Genomic DNA, 18106 nt, shown 5'->3' with positions numbered 1-18106 from the left:
ATGTAACATTTATTTATCCTTGCATTTGGGCACACACGGCATGAGGAGAGATGTGCATGAATGTTTTTGTAGTCTTATTTACAAAGCTTTAATTATTTCACTAGCTTCTTCGACTTGAATTGTAATTGTATTGTAATTGTATTCGCTGCAAATGCAGTAATCTTTAGCGCGTAGTACTTCTACGGGAGCTGGGTGGGAGCTCTGGGCATTCGCGGTCGCAGCACCAATCCGGTTCGTTTTTTTTTTCTATAGTCAGTACTCACAACGGTCTAACGATCAAGATTAACTTAAAAATTGCCCGGGGTTCTCCTTTAAGTATCATTTTGTTCGATCTGGACTTGAAGATGGAAAGATAACTATTGAATATTGTCCTACAGCAGCCATGGTTGCAGATATTCTGACCAAACCTGTAACCAAAGTCATGCTTGATAGATTTGTGTGTTTTATTTTTGGTGTGATGTAAATGTACATGATAACTGTTTCAGCCTGTTATTCAGCTAAAGAGCAAGTGGGGGTGTTGAACATTGGTGACCTTGAATGTGCTCTTATTATGACTGTTGACTAAGGGGGTGTGAGTCTAAGGGGTGTGGTTCGTTCATTATGTTTTTCAGGTGTTGCAATTTAATAAACGACTGCATGCTCTGCCTCGGTGGCTGCCTCGGTGTGGAGCTCTCCAGCTATTGTGTTGTTTTTGTTCGTTTGTTCTGCGTTTAGTCATTCTTTTCCTATCAGTTTCACCAAAGACGAACTACTGGACATTAGGAAACACACACCAGAAACCTTTTCTACAGTTTTTGATTATTCGGACGTTTTGCTGGACATTCTCGTCGGAGGGGCAGCGTTGTTGTTCAAACGCGCGTTCAGACGCAAACGCGGGAAGCGAGCCGGCGCGCTGGTTAAACTCCGCGAGTGCGGCCTGCGCACTGCACTCCCCAGCATTCATCTCGCGAATCTCCGATCCCTTCCTAACAAAACGGATGAACTTCATCTCCTCACCCACACTAACAAGGATTTTTTAAACTCTGCTGCTTTGTGCTTCACTGAAACCTGGCTGAGTGAAGCCATACCGGACAACGCAATACATCTGCCGGGCTTCCAGCTGTTCCGAGCGGATCGCATCGCGGAGCTAACGGGGAAAACGAGAGGTGGTGGATTGTGTTTCTACATTAACGAAAGTTGGTGTTCAGATGTAACAACACTGAAGAAGATGTGCTCTCCTAATTTAGAGGCACATTTCATAAACTGTAAACCCTTCTACTCGCCTCGGGAATTTTCCTCTTTCATTCTCGTGAATGTTTACATCCCTCCAGACGCGTGCGCGAGCGCGGCGCTACAACAGCTGGCTGAACAAATATCTGAAACGGAACAAAGGTACCCAGACTCTCTTTTAATCATTCTTGGGGATTTTAACAAAGCAAATCTTTCCCGTGAACTACCAAAATACAGACAGCACGTTACATGTCCCACCAGAGACAGTAATATACTGGACCACTGTTACACCACAATAAGAAATGCATATCACTCCGTCCCACGGGCAGCTTTGGGGCTCTCTGATCACTGTTTGGTTCATCTCATACCGACCTACAGGCAGAAACTGAAATCAGCTAAACCTGGAATAAGGACTGTGAAAAGATGGACTAATGAAGCAGAGCAGAATCTACAGGCCTGCTTTGATTGCACTGATTGGACTGTTTTTGAAGCTGCTACCAATGATCTGGATGAGCTCACAGATACTGTAACATCATATATAAGTTTCTGTGAGGATACATGCATTCCTACCAGGACATTCTTATCATTCACTAATGATAAACCATGGTTTACTGGGGAACTCAAACACCTTCGTCATGCCAAAGAGGATGCTTACAGAAGTGGGGATAAAATCTTGTATAACCAGGCCAGAAACAGATTGACAAAGGAGATCAGAGTTGCTAAAAGGAACTACTCTGATAAACTGAAAAAACAGTTTTCATCCAACGACCCATCATCAGTCTGGAATGGCCTGAGGAACATTACCAACTACAAGTCACCATCCCCTCGATCTGTGGACAATCAACACCTGGCTGACGATTTAAATTCATTTTACTGCCGGTTTGAAAAGCCCTCATTCACACCACACACCCGGTCTGATCTGCACTTCACACATTCAGCATCACCTCCTGTTCTCCAATTATCACTCCCCCCTCCTGCCATCCAACCTGAGCTTAAGGTCTGTGTGCAGGACGTGAGCCGAGTCTTCAAAAAACAGAAGACTAGGAAAGCCTCAGGCCCAGACGGCATCTCATCTGCTTGTTTAAAAGCCTGCGCTGACCAACTGGCCCCGGTCTTCACGCAGATCTTCAACAGATCATTGGAGCAGTGTGAAGTTCCCTGCTGCTTCAAACGCTCCACTATCATTCCTGTCCCCAAAAAACCCAAAATCACTGGACTTAATGACTACAGACCTGTCGCTCTCACGTCTGTGGTCATGAAGTCGTTTGAAAGACTGGTGCTGGCCCACCTGAAGGACATCACTGGACCCCTGCTGGATCCCTTTCAGTTTGCTTACAGAGCAAACAGGTCTGTGGATGATGCAGTCAACATGGGACTGCATTATATCCTGCAACATCTCGACAGACCAGGGACTTATGCAAGGATCCTCTTTGTGGACTTCAGTTCGGCCTTCAATACCATCATGCCTGGTCTTCTCACAGCCAAACTGACCCAGCTCTCCATACCATCCTCGATCTGTCAGTGGATCACCAGCTTCCTGACGGACCGGCAGCAGCGAGTGAGACTGGGGAAACACACATCCAAGACACTCACAATCAGCACTGGTGCTCCCCAAGGGTGCGTTCTCTCCCCACTGCTCTTCTCCCTGTACACTAATGACTGCACTTCTAAAGACCCCACTGTCAAGCTCCTGAAATTTGCAGACGACACCACTGTCATCGGTCTCATCCGAAACGGTGACGAGTCTGCTTACAGACTGGAGGTTGAACAGCTGGCTGCCTGGTGCAGTTATAACAACCTTGAGCTGAACACGCTCAAAACAGTGGAGATGATCGTGGACTTCAGGAGGAACAGCTCAGCACTCCTCCCACTCACCATCATGAACAGCACTGTGGAAGCAGTGGAGTCATTCAGGTTCCTGGGCACTATCATCTCTCAGGACCTGAAGTGGGACAATCACATTGACTCCACTGTGAAAAAGGCCCAGCAGAGACTGTACTTCCTTCGCCAGCTGAGGAAGTTCAACCTGCCACAGGATCTGCTGATTCAGTTCTACTCAGCCGTCATTGAGTCTGTCTTGTGCGCTTCCATCACTGTCTGGTTTGGTTCAGCTACCAAATCAGACATCAGGAGACTACAACGGACAGTCCGGACTGCGGAGAGGATTATTGGTGCCCCCCTGCAAAACCTCCAGGACCTGTACTCTTCCAGAGTGAGGAAGAGAGCAGGTAAAATCATCACAGACTCCACTCACCCTGGACACCACCTGTTTGAACTGTTACCGTCAAGACGGAGACTCAGGTCACTGGCCACAAGAACATCTCGGCACAGGAACAGTTTCTTCCCACAGGCCATTTCCCTCCTGAACAGTTAACACTCCTCCCAAAGCATATGCCTGCAAGTGCAATACTCCCACTGTTTAGTGCAATATCCCACAACTCAGGTGATACTTATATGTAGATTTATTTATTTATAATATTCAAAACACTGTAAATAGGTTCATAATCTGTAAATCTGAAAATGTCTATTCTGACTAAACCCAACTGTGATAGTTTTATTCTCATATATTTATATTTTTATTTTTTATTCTTATAATTTGTAGTATTATGTTTCATGTTGTATTTGTATATGTCCACTGGAAGCCTCAGTACCAAAACAAATTCCTTGTGTGTGCAAGCACACTTGGCAATAAAGCTCTTTCTGATTCTGATTCTGATTCTGATTCTGATGCTCCTGTGTGAGTGTGCACGACAGTCAAACGAAACCCGATGGCTACGTGAGTTTTTTCCTCCGTCATGTTTTAGCCGGTTTTCCACCCTTTATGTTATGATGGCAAGCTCAACAACATGGTACAATGACTGGTATGCTACTGTTTTTATTATTGCTTGACACAAATTTCACAATTTCAATTCAATTATTGTGATTTGATTCTGATCTTGATTCAATATCGTTTCCTTTGGATAAATATTAGGTACAGAAGATACGTTAATTTGTTAATTTTTCTCAAAAAAATAAAAATCTCACCTAATTCTGTAAACATACAGAGCCATGTGAGCTGGTATTATTATTAAAGGTTAAAAATAAAATCTCAAATTAAATATGCGTTTTTTTTATAACAACGTTATAATATTTTAATGATATAAGTAAAAATATAATAAATATGTAATATAGTTATCATATTTAGCGAAATACTCTTCTCTATAGCAATTTTTAAAGTCCAACTAACATGCCATGGTTAAATGGCTTTCCTGAGGTTAATGTAACATTACGTGACATTGTTCTCCAGCTGTTTTATGGGTCTCTTTCCGCGGCTGAAAAGCACTGATCGATCGATTTTATTACATTTCAGTAAGTTGAACTGCATCTTTCAAATGACCTATATTCGTATTTATTTACTATTAACTAGTAAGTTAGTAAAGAGTAACAGATGATCGGTTCACGTGCCGCTTGAACTGAGATCTTGTCAGGGATCTGTCACGTCACATTTACAAGCGATAAAACGGTGTTTATTGTTTGAATTTTGTAATTAAATTGACTGAATCTGAGCGCTGAGAATTTGTTTCATATCAAAAGTAACCTTCTCTGTCTTGTCTGTCGGTGTCAGTGTCCTCTTTGCTTCGCGATTTTTCTCTGCATGAGAAAATGGATGTGTGGCGTGAGAGCATGTAAAAAGTGACAATTGAGTTGGCAGCCCTGTGGGTTCAGTTTGTAAATGTTTTTGGCGGGTGTGCTTGTGCAAGACCATAAGTCTTGTTCATTTGCCTTGTTGTTTGTGTATCTTTATGGCAAACGCTGAGCCCGTTCGGAACAATGGGAGCCCAGAGGGGAGCGTCGGCGGATGTTAAAGATAAAACCGATTTTCATTCAAACAAGTTGACGTAAACTACACATTCGAGTTGTTCGATAAAATCGATTTATCGCCCAGCCCTAAAATGTACTGCCGTTTAAATCCTGAACCATAACATCCGCCCATTAGTGGGTCGGCAGAGGTGGCCAAATCACTGCTCATCTCCTCCTCCTGGCTTCCATCTTGGCTCCTTTTTCCTGTTCCTTAGCCAGCAAGAGGCTCTTTCTGCTGCCATTTCCAATACTTCAAACTGTTCTATTTTCCTATCATTCAAAGGGCTATAAACATTCTCCATACTGACTGGGCAGGGAATCCTCCACAACCGAACTCAAATGGAAACAGCCATTCTTTTTCCCGACATGGTTGCATAAGACTCTGGTATTTGGTGCTCTTTCTTTCAAAGGCTTGGCCCCATCCTTCTTCCCATGAGACCATAAGTTTGATCAGGATGATCTTCACCTTCTTAGACAACCGAACCAGAAATGGCCTTAGTGTTGTCTGGACAACCTGGGAGAACCGCAGCCTTCCCCCAGGTCTACATTCATTTCCCATGATTGGGCCTTTTCCCAATGGTGCCATGGTGCCCCTCTATAATAATATTAATAATACATTTTATTTGTAATGCACTTTACATTTAAGACAAACCTCAAAGTGCTACAGGTAAGATCATAGAAGCAAGGTAAAAACATCAGTGTAAAATATAGATAAATAGTGCAACGACATTATTTTACAAAGTATAAAACTCATAAGATCTGCTAAAAAGAAATGTTTTTAGTCCTTTTTTTTTAAACGCCTTAATAGTCTGTGGTGCCCTCAGATGGTCAGGGAGGGCATTCCAAGTCAGAGGAGCGGCAGCGCAGAAGGCACAATCAGCCATTGTGCTGAGCTTAGTTATGGGGAGTAGGAGGCAATTTGAGTTTTTTGAGCGGAGGGATCGTGTTGTAGTGAGGGGGGGGATAGTTCTTTCAGGTGGTGGGGGGGGGGGGGGGGGGGCATTTCCCTAGATGCACTGGTGGGTGAGAATTGAGACCTTGTATTCAATCCTAGCAGGCACTGGAAGCCAGTGAAGTGAGTGTAGAATGGGTGTGATGTGGTCGTACTTTCGCACTCTCATCAGGATCCTTGCAGCACAGTTCTGGACATACTGTAGCTTTTGTAGACTCTTGTTAGGAATCCCAATGAGAAATGCGTTACAATAATCCAGTCTGGAGGAGACAAAGGCGTGGACCAGTGGATCAGCATCAGCTAAGGTGGGTGTAGAACAGAGTTTTGCAATATTTCTGAGATGATGGAAGGAGATCTTGCAGAGTTTTTGATATGGGCTTCAAAGGTGAGTTGTGGATCAAATCTTACATCAAGATTGGTGACTGTTGTGGAGAGGGGAATGTCTTGACCAGAGATAGTTATACCGGTTATGGATGATGACTGGACTTGATGTGAGGTGCCAACAAGAATTGCCTCAGATCTGGAGCTGTTCAACTGGGGAAAATTGTGGTTCATCCACACCTTTATCTCCTCCAGACAGGCGGTGAGTGTTGAACACGATGATGATGTTGGTGAAGCTGCAGTGGGGTGCGAGTCAGATTTCATGTACAGTTGTGTGTCATCAGCATAACAGTGAAATGAGACTCCATGGCGGCTGATGATGTGGCAGAGGGGGAGGATGTAAATGATGAAGAGGATTGGGCCAAGGACTGACCCCTGGGGTACTCTGCAGGTGACTTTGTGTTGCCGGGACTTTCCGCTTCCAAGTGAAATGTACTCTGTTCTGTCAGTGAGGTATGATTTAAACCAGTTCAGAGCAGTGTCAGTGAGTCCAGTGGTATGGTGTAGCCGGTTGAGAAGAATGGCATGATCCACAGTGTCAAAAGCAGTGGACAGATCGAGGAGTTTGAGGAGGGAAGGTGAGCCAGCATCAGCTGCCATTCGTAGGTCGTTTGTGACTCTAACCAGGGCTGTTTCTGTGCTGTGAGCAGAGCGGAAACCAGACTGAAATTTCTCAAAAAGGTTATTATGTTTGAGGTGGTCCTGGAGGTGTGCGGCGACAACTTTTTCCAGTACTTTGGAGAGGAATGGGAGATTGGAAATGGGCCTGTAATTTGTAAGTGTATCAAGGATGGGTTTTTTCAGAAGTGGTGAAGTGGCTGAGTTATAGCCATTTTAGTGAAAGTGGCCCTGCCTACATCAAGCGTTTTGGCGTCCCATCGCGAGCGTGAATCACCGATCGTGATTCTTTTGACAGCATTTTGCCATGAGGGTCCCTAGATGATGCAAATCAAGTTTCGAGTGAATCTGACAAACGGCCTATGAGGAGAGGAGTACGAAAAATAGATGTAGTTTATAGATTTTGTTTGTCTGAACTCAAGGTTTCCAGGAATATAAGACACTTGAGTCTACGACAAACAGTGTAGGAGTTAAGATAGGTTTTGCGTTGCTGTTCTCTGTAGCGCCCCCTATTGTGCCCCATACCTTGTGAGGTTCTCACAAATTCTACGACCTGGCCAGGTTTCAAGTCTCTAGGCCTTACGGTTTGGTCTGCCCGATATTTTTGTCAATGGAGCCAGAGAAAGACGGACATTCATGATCATGTTTCTCCTGGTCAGCATGACCTTTCACTCTATCAGGATGAAGATGGAAGTGTAATCTGATATTGAGAAGGTAAATTAAGCATCAGCAAATCCACAAACTTTAAAAAAGGCACAAAAACACAACTGTGTTCATTGATTTCTTACTTGTTTTGGCAGTCCTCCACATAAGGGTCGTGTGCGTCAACCCTCTTTAGCACTTTTCTGACATTCTCCTCCAACCAGAGCATCTGTCCGGCCTCTTTCCACAGGCTGTGACAGCGGCCCACATACAGGGACAGTAACTCTGAGAGTGCAGGAGGCTGCCTAAAGGGCACAGGAAAGTAAATACAACTGCACCATCACATTCATAAATGCTGCTACGGCTCTGTGTCAATACGATATATTTGGATCTGACTACTTTAAACGCATGAATAAAGAGTGTGTGCAAGAGATAGAATGTACCCAGTTTGGATTGAAGGTCCAAAGAATGCATGAGAAGACACTGCAGCATCAGGCTGAACTGTGCATAAGTCCAAAAGGGGCATCAGCGCTGCAAAACAAATTGACACACACAACCTTAAAACACACTGAGATATGCAGCCAACAACCCTGAGAGACAATGCCACAAACTCTGTCATCTGACAATCCTGCATGTTAGGACCTGTGCCCAGTTGCATGAAGCACCTTAAGTGTTATTTTCCCTTAAGAATGTCCTTAGGTTTCCCTAAACTTAAGGGTGTTGCAAAAATAACCGTTAAGTCTTCTATCTATTTTCCTCCTAAGTAATCCCTTATAAACTGATAAGTGTTGCATTGTGCCCCTTAACTGTCATTTTCCTAAGTATAACATAAGTTTTGGAAAACTTCACCTTAATTCTACGTGGCATTGATTCAACAAGGTGCAGAAAGCTTTTTTTAGAAATGTTGGCCCATATTGATAGGATAGCATCTTGCAGTTGATGGAGATTTGTGGGATGCACATCCAGGGCATGAAGCTCCCGTTCCACCACATCCCAAAGATGCTCTATTGGGTTGAGATCTGGTTACTGTGGGGGCCATTTTAGTACAGTGAACTCATTGTCATGTTCAAGAAACCAATTTGAAATGATTCGAGCTTTGTGACATGGTGCATTATCCTGTGTAGCGTATGCGTCTGGATGAATCATTATTCATCATAAGCTGAATCATCGTTGTTAATGAACACATTTTTGCTAAGTTTCCTTAAACTGCAAACTGTGATTCTGTCTAATACTTAACCAGCTCAGCGCCAAAAAGTCTGGGGAAGATGGCCCTTTCAACACTTTTATGGCACTCAGAGCGATGCCAGAACAGTCTACACATTCCCCCGAGCTCTAGGTCCGAGCTTCAGAGAGATTTTAATCGGCTCTCCGAAGAAACGCACACACATAAACAGAAATTCCTTCACTGAAATCTGTAACTTGACTAATTCTGGAAAGAATACGATATATTCCTTCATACCCAGGTGTTTTATTGTCATTTTAATGTAATCATGACTTCTCTAGATGTGTTAGACAAACTCTGAATGACTATATTCATGAACATGAATGTAAACTTGCTTTCCTTTCTTGTTTGTACGCCTTGCGTGGTATCAGTGGAATCCTCGCGGCTTCCTCCAGTCAAAAATGCATCTTAAGTTATGATAGAATGTATTATACTATACTTTCCATTCTTTCCATTCTTGAGAGTAGAAATGATGCGCGTCATGACTCTGACCACCCTTGTCATAAAACATGCAAAGGAACGCCGTGACAAGACAAAGAGTCGTACACTCCCTCCAAAGGGGGCAGTTTCCCATTGGCTCACACATCTCCAGAGGGTGTGACATCTTCACCCCTTTTTAAATGACTGATGAAGATCAGTCTTCCTCTCTTACCCTCTCTCCTCCTCCTAGCATCATGTAACGGATCCGCGATTCCCCCTCAGGGGATCTTTTCCTTTGTTTCTTTAAGTTTTTATTTTCCATTTTCGAATTCTCCTTTGTTCATTTCCACCGACGAGTGAAATGAACTTAGCCTGAATCATCAACCGCCAACTTCACCTCAAACGGACATTCAAAATCGCCGCGCTTGGCTCGCTCTGGAAGAACGAGTGAACACGTGACGCCCCCAGGACCGAGACACAAATGCCTTCTTCATATCAGCCACACAAAAGAGCTATATGTGCAAGTATTTCATCTACTAAGCTTTCAAAGCAGTAAGATTTGTTAACCCCTGTTTAGGGTGATGTTAATTTCTTGTGGTCTCCCAGAGGGTTTTGTCCAGGTGAAGTTAGCAAAACTGTGATCCTTACGGATCTCTCTCTCCCGCTCTCTTACTTCTCTCTTGACCCTACAGAATTAGTCAATTACAGGCCGATCTCAAATCTACCTTTTCTGTCAAAGATACTAGAAAAGGCAGTATCCTCACAACTGTGTTCCTTTCTTAAAAGAAATGGTATCTGCAAGGATTTCCAGTCAGGATATAGACCACACCATAGCACTGAGACTGCTCTCATTAAAGTCAAACATGATTTGCTCTTATCATCCGATCGTGGTTGTATCTCTCTATTAGTGTTACTTGATCTTAGTGCTGCATTTGACACCATTGACCACAACATTCTCTTAAATAGAATAGAAAAATATGTTGGCATTAGTGGAATTGCACTAGCATGGTTTAAATCATATTTATCTGACCGCTATCAGTTTGTAGCAGTAAATGAAGAGATGTCTTATCGATCACAAGTTCAGTATGGCGTACCACAAGGCTCAGTACTAGGACCGCTGCTGTTCACTCTGTACATGCTACCTTTAGGAGATATCATTAGGAAACATGGAATTAGCTTTCACTGTTATGCTGATGATACTCAGCTCTATATTTCTTCCAAACCTAACGAAACTCACCAATTCACAAAATTATCGGAATGCATAGTTGATATTAAAAATTGGATGACTGGTAATTTCCTACTACTAAATTCTGAAAAAACAGAGATTCTAATTATTGGACAAAAAACTTCCACACGTAATAGCCTAGAATATCGTCTAACAGTTGATGGCTGCTCTGTTAAGTCTTCGTCGTCAGTTAGGAACCTGGGTGTACTCTTTGATACCAATCTTTCATTTGAAAGTCACGTGTCTAGTGTCTGTAAAACCGCATTTTTCCATCTTAAAAATATATCTAAATTACGTCATATGCTCTCATTGACAAATGCGGAACAACTAGTTCATGCGTTCATGACATCAAGGCTAGATTATTGTAATGATCTACTGGGTGGTTGCCCTGCACGCTTAATAAACAAACTACAGCTAGTTCAAAACGCAGCCGCTAGAGTTCTTACCAGAACCAGGAAGTACGACCATATTAGCCCGGTTCTGTCAACACTGCATTGGCTCCCTATTAAACATCGTATGCATTTTAAAATATTGCTGATTACTTACAAAGCACTAAATGGTTTAGCTCCCCAGTACTTGAGCGAGCTCTTAACACATTATAGTCCTTCACGTCTATTGCGATCTCAAAACTCCGGCCAGTTGATAATACCTAGAATATATAAATCGACTGCTGGCGGTAGATCCTTTTCCTATTTAGCACCAAAACTTTGGAACAATCTTCCTAACATTGTCCGGGAAGCAGACACAGTCTGTCAGTTCAAAGCTAGACTAAAAACACATCTCTTTGACCTAGCATTCACATAACACTCTATAAACTTCTATAATTCAATATTAGGCTGCTTAGATTAGGTCAGCCGGAACTGGGAACACTTCCCTCAAATCCTGATGTACTCGTTACATCATAAGAAGAATGGCATCTACGCTAATTTTAGTGTCTTTGTTTATCCCGAGGTTTTCCCGCAGCCTGCTGGATCCAGGCCGTTTCCAGATCTGACGAAGGACTTTCGCCTGGACCTGATGACAATGCAGTGCTGAAGTACCAACTAGCCTCTCCCTATGGAGGATCCCTATACCACTACAGATAAAGCGTTGTGGAATTTTTCGGTTCGCGTACCTACCCAAAGTGATAAGATAAAATAAAAATTCTGCATCAAAATTTATAGACAAGTAGTTTGTTTAGGCATGGTTTGTAAGGAATTACAAACCTGCGCACATATATTCAAACGCACATAACTATAGAATCAATTCTTAATGCGCATGTGAACGCCATCAGCGTCTATCACAGGTTCACGTTTAAAGTCTGTTTAGAGAGAACGGTGTCGTCTTAGCGGCCCCTAATTTAATAACAAATGATCATTTAGACGGAAGTGAATCAATCAAAACTAACTTTAGCTGGAAAAAACATTTTTCAAGAGCCACTATAAAACCAAACCAATCTCTGTTACCTTAAATGATCTCTTTATCTCTGTAAAGCTGCTTTGAAACAATCTACATTGTTAAAAGCGCTATATAAATGAGGATGACTTGACTTGACTCTTCTCATCATCATGTAACTGCTCCGCGTGATCCCCCTCCGGGGATCTTTTCTTTGTTTGTTTAAGTTTTATTTTTCCTTTCCACTTTGTTCATTTCCTCAGACGAGGAAGTGAACTTAGCCTGAATAGTTTCTTTGGTAATTTTACGTCCGAGACCTTTAAACCTTCGTTCGAAAGTGCGCGCTCCGGACCCATCCGCAGGCCACGTGACTCTTCCATGGAACACATCCACATGCCTTCGTAGCAGCCACACAACAAGCCATTGCAAATATATATATTTGTACCGGGCTTTAAGAGCATTAAGATGTGTTTCCCGTGTTGTCCCTCAAAGGTTTTAAGGTCTGTAATTTGCCACTGATCCTTCCAGATTCTCTCTCTCTCTCTCTCTCTCATTCTCTCTCTCTCTTTATTGATGCATTCTTTTCCATTGTGGTTGCCATTATTGTGTTTATTAATACATTTATTGTAACGTTAGTAACTGTATATATGTAGTTTTCCTTTATTAAATGCATTATATTAATTTATTGATTCTGTCTCTCGCTCATACAAGTCACTTTAATGTATAAAGATCCAAAGCTACGTGCTTTACAACATTTATTGATACTTAAAGAGTATCGTCATAGACCAGGAAGGTTGTCCCTTGTGGCCAGAGGGATAACTTCTCTTGAAAGTCTATAAGTAGGATAATTTTGGTGAGGTTTGATTAGATCGAATGATCAGGTTTGCTGGACAAACAGATGATTCGATTATAAATTAATCCCCTTTAAGATTATCCCGACGATCGATCTATGATAGGCATAATTGATATATTAAAAATTTAATTATAATCCGTTTTGATTAAGTATTGATATACAATTGAGCTAATTTTAACCTGTCTGTAAAATATCTACATATGCAATTAATTATAATCATTTGTGTTAATTGCCTAGGTACATATATGAATGCAGATGCAGGGAAATATTATCCCTTTTTGGGAGATTTAACATGTATGATTATCTGGGTCCACCCGTATGAATAATTATTAATTGAAAAATTACTAATTTTTGAATACATATCCCCAAGAGCGACCCAGGTTTCCTTACACCTGCTGGAAGTAGCCATCAGAGGATGGGTACATGGTGGCCATAAAGGGATGGAAATGGTCAGAAACAATGCTCAGGTAGGCCGCGCATTTAAACGATGCCCAATTGGCACTAAGGGGCCTAAAGTGTGGCAAGAAAACATCCCCCACACCATTACACCACCACCACCACCAGCCTGCACAGTGGTAACAAGGCATGATGGATCCATGTTCTCATTCTGTTTACGCCAAATTCTGACTCTACCATCTGAATGTCTCAACAGAAATCGAGACTCATCAGACCAGGCAACATTTTTCCAGTCTTCAACTGTCCAATTTTGGTGAGCTCTTGCAAATTGTAGCCTCTTTTTTCTATTTGTAGTGGAGATGAGTGGTACCCGGTGGGGTCTTCTGCTGCTGTAGCCCATCCGCCTCAAGGTTGTGCGTGTTGTGGCTTCACAAATGCTTTGCTGCATACCTCGGTTGTAACGAATGGTTATTTCAGTCAAAGTTTTGCTCTTCTATCAGCTTGAATCAGTCGGCCCATTCTCCTCTGACCTCTAGCATCAACAAGGCATTTTCGCCCACAGGACTGCCGCATACTGGATGTTTTTCCCTTTTCACACCATTTTTTATAAACCCTAGAAATGGTTGTGCGTGAAAATCCCAGTAACTGAGCAGATTGTAAAATACTCAGACCGGCCCGTCTGGCACCAACAACCATGCCACGCTCAAAATTGTTTAAATCACCTTTCTTTCCCATTCTGACATTCAGTTTGGAGTTCAGGAGATTGTCTTGACCAGGAACACACCCCTAAATGCATAGAAGCAACTGCCATGTGATTGGTTGATTAGATAATTGCATTAATGAAAAAATTTAACAGGTGTTCCTAATAATCCTTTAGGTGAGTGCATATATATATTTATGTGGAAAAAGACATTTTTATTTGTATTAGACAAATTTATATATATATTAGGCAAATTTATATATATATATATATTAGACAAATTTTTTCAAGATGTTTCCAACTCTAACTTTGAACCAATTCTGTAGAATATATATATATTCTACAGAATTGGTTCAAAGTTAGGGTTGGAAACATCTTGAAAAAATTTTTCTTTACCCACAAATTTTGTATGTATGCAAATTGTATAATATCCAAGGTAAACATTTCTAGTAATTGTGCAGTTAATTCTCATACTGTATTTTCAGAAAGTTTTGGAATATGTATCCTCTCCCCAAATGTGTCACTAATAAAACACAATAAAAAAATGGTTACAATTTCAACAATTAAAATTAATTTCAAGTGTAATCTTTCATTGTAAATTTTTTTTGTATTTAACATATGAGCAGAAATTGGCGAACAAAAGCTTATTTGATGTGGCAGTAGTCTTTTTTTTTACAGTAAAAACGTTATAATCTATCCAAAATTAATCAGCGAAATCTTGTCTAAACATTCATATTTATTCTGTAACATATCGTGTTTATGATACATTAGCATATAAATGTTAATTTGCAGTTTGTTGCTTATACAAAGACATTTTATTTCAACATATTTCAGTATTTTTTACTCATCTCAGAAGGCTATAGCAATATAGTTTGGATGTGTCCATGTAAAAATAACATGTTTACTAATGTAGGTGCTAGTGTGAATGAACGGCACAGATGCACTGTACAGCTGTAGTACATTCATTCACAAAAAGACACGCAATTCATATTTAAACAGTCTTTTTGCGGTTTACAGACACTATTCGATTTCGCGATTAGAACAAAACACTTAAGAATAAACTTACTATTCACATCAGCTTGATCCGTTGCTCCTCGAAATTACCAGCACTTCTGAGGTACATTTTCCAGGATTATTACGATAGTATTATTCCTCACAGTGTCGCAAGACGACGTAAAGTACATTATTCTTAAACTTGACTTGTTTTTTATCCAGCTGATGTGGGCGTTGGCATGTTTGCATGGCTTGCCTCAGATCATTTTCGTTTGAATAGTGCGTGTTCTCCTTGGGCGTGGTCACATTAACACTTAATGAGCTATAATGTGCTGAAAAGAAAAAGACTGACATCTCTCTCTCTCTTCATACAGATTACATAAACTGAGAATATTTGTTTTTTATATAAATTGCTTCATGCCTGTGAGACTGAGTATTCGCTGAGTTAGTTCATTTTCGGAGACGTTTCAGAATGGACTTCACTGACAGAGAGAAGGCAGAACTCGCATCATCTTTATTCTTTATTTGGCAAAAAGCACAACATTTTGTTTTTATTGTGAGTATACATACAAAAAAAAGACACTTAACAGGATCGAATGATGTATAACACACTTATATGTAAGATCAAAATCAACAGAGTATTTTGAGTCTCTTTTGCACTGATAAGAAAAAAAAGTGAGCTGGTATCGCTGGTGATACCGCCGACCCACAGGGGGTTAACATTAAGACCTCATGTGTGAGTCTTGTGAGACTTTTCATCAAGAGAGCCTCTAGAATATGCCTGGCTATCCCGATCATTCTTTCCTATAGAGGATTTTATTTATTTATTTATTTTTGATAGGGACAAAGCATGTTGATGAACATTTGTACAGGATACAAGATGTAAACAAGCCGGATTATAGCAGTATTGCTAATTTACGTCCGTAGTCCCTAGGCAGGTACACACAATAACAAATACTCACTATACCCAAAACTTAAAAAAAACAATACATAAAAACACATCACAAAAATTACTAAGAAAAATGTTTACACACTTGATTTTTCATAAGCCACTTCTTAAGATGTTCTTTAAAAGTGTGATAAGTAGAACATTGTCGTATTGACTGTGGCAAACTATTAAAATATTTGCTCCCTATCACTGATAAAACTTTCTGGCCAAAGGATGTTCGCCTATTTGGTACTTCCCAGTCCCCTCTACTGACAGACCTGGTACCAATACCACAATCTGCCCTCTGTTTAATAAACTCCTTCAATGAAGGTGGAGCAAGGCCATGCCAGACCTTATAAACAAAGAACGGATAATTCAAATTTTTAAAAATTTCAACACTCAATAGATTATGTTTTTTATTTATTTTACAGTGGTGAAATGAAAGGGTTTTTTTTATCAAACACTTTTATCGCCTTCTTATACAATATTTCTATTGACTTAAGAATTGAGTTACTCGTAAAAGACCAACTACTGAAGCAATACTGCATATGTGAAAAAATCATTGAATATAAATACAACCTTGCAGCACCAACTGTCAAAAAAGGACCTAATATACCTAAAATTCTTTAAATTAAATTTCACAATATTAGACAACTTTTTTACATGGCTTTAAAAGTGAGAGTAGAATCTAAAGTAACTTCAAGACACGTAAACTCTTTCACAAGTTCTATTTCCTGTCCTCCTATAAATACATTTGAATGCGTCATCTCTACTAACCGTTTTGAAAACATACACACAGATTTTTTTGTGTTCAATATTAAACCTGTCCTAATAAGCCAATCCTGTACATTAGTCATAGCAGAGGTCAAAGTAATCGAGGCTTTTTCAAAATTCTTTGCATGGGTATAAATAAGTACATCATCTGCATATAACTGAATATTTACATCTTTACATACTTCAGGTAAATCATTAATGTAAAGTGAAAATAAAATTGGTCCTAAAATAGAACCTATTGGAACCCCCTTAGTAGGGCTGCAACTAACGATTATTTTGATAATCGATTAATCGGACGATTATTTTTTCGATTAATCGATTAATCGGATAGAAATTAAATTAGATTTTTTTTTTATTATAACTAAATAAAACCGTAAATCAGGGTATTTATGTGTAAAAGTGTACTTTAAAAAGTGCAAAAGCCACACATTGAGTTTTACTAATATCAATATTTGCATTGTTTTTAATGATAATTGCTGATGGCAAGTTGACAAACATGATTATTGTTAAAAAAATGATATCCAACATATTATGTTTTAACACAATTTTTGTTAAAACAAATTTACACAGACATGTTGTTCAGATGTGAATATCTGAACTAAAAACAAACTAAAAACATCTAAAATATATAATTCATTTAATTTTTATTTAAAATTAATTATATATAAGGAATATAAGGATAAAGAATATAATATATATTATATATATAATATATAAAAGAATATAATATAAGGATAAATTGATTAAATAAATATAGAAAGACTGAAAACAATTGTGTGAATGTAGAGCCGCAGTAGATCGCGTTTGAAAAACAATTAAAACTTAGTAGACAAATGCTATAAAAAGAGAACGGAATGGAGGTAACGTTACCCAGCAAGCTAACAGGCTTGAGTAAAGGACAGGAGAAATTATGCATTAGTGCACAAGCATTCGCTGAAAACCACTGAGTACAGTGACTAAAAAACAATATTTTACTGCTGCTGTTATTAACTGCCTTTGTATTTAATGCTTCACTTTGTAAACACCGTTTTAATTTAACCTATTTCTGCGGTAGCGCTACTTTAATCCATCACTTACGTTGCGAGCGAACTGATTGCACAACCTGATGCTCGAGACAAAATACAGACATCCCGGAAGTCCCGGGAGTCTCCCGCATATTGATTGCGGCTCCCTGATGCCCGCGAACAGGCTCTATGCACGATCGCTTCCGCGTTTTGTCTCAGCCCGCCCAGTTACATCCGGTGCTGCGTCAGAAGCCGGGTTTGCCTTAGGTGGAGATAATGGCAAATTACACTCGCTGTTTACAAAAACTTCCTGCGGTTGACGTGAATGATGTTAACAACACTGTGAGGCAGTTAGCTGTCACACATAAGAGTAAGAAAGAGAAGGGCTTTAAATTATATATTTCGACCTACATCGACAACTTTGAGGGTGAGTATTCTCTCATATCGTGCGAAATCCGACTAGCGAATCAGTTTCTAAAATCGTTGTCTCCATTTCTGAGAAAATGAATTTTATTAAAGTTGTGCCGCTATACACTTCGCGCTATGCGGAAGTAAAGACGCTGGCTGAGATCCTA

At 40.3% G+C, this 18106-nt stretch overlaps 1 protein-coding gene across 5 annotated transcripts in view; it reads right to left on the bottom strand.

The window, feature by feature from the left end:
• tcf25 (TCF25 ribosome quality control complex subunit) overlaps positions 1 to 18106 on the bottom strand; it is a 189558-nt gene that overhangs the window by 52826 nt on the left and 118626 nt on the right. For all 5 annotated transcript variants that reach the window (XM_077248130.1, XM_077248132.1, XM_077248131.1 and 2 more), the window contains 2 exons: positions 8086 to 8173; positions 7789 to 7947 (listed from right to left, as the gene is read on the bottom strand). In XM_077248130.1, the coding sequence (XP_077104245.1) occupies positions 7789 to 7947; positions 8086 to 8173 (247 nt within the window). The remainder of the gene's footprint in view (positions 1 to 7788; positions 7948 to 8085; positions 8174 to 18106) is intronic.

The sequence above is a fragment of the Siphateles boraxobius genome, unplaced genomic scaffold (assembly GCF_051911475.1).
Source record: "Siphateles boraxobius isolate OS27281-9 unplaced genomic scaffold, OSU_SipBor_1 30, whole genome shotgun sequence".
Classification (NCBI taxonomy): Eukaryota; Metazoa; Chordata; class Actinopteri; order Cypriniformes; family Leuciscidae; genus Siphateles; species Siphateles boraxobius.
The sequence above is the reverse complement of the archived record's forward strand: the minus strand, read 5'-3'. Positions and strand labels throughout refer to the sequence as shown.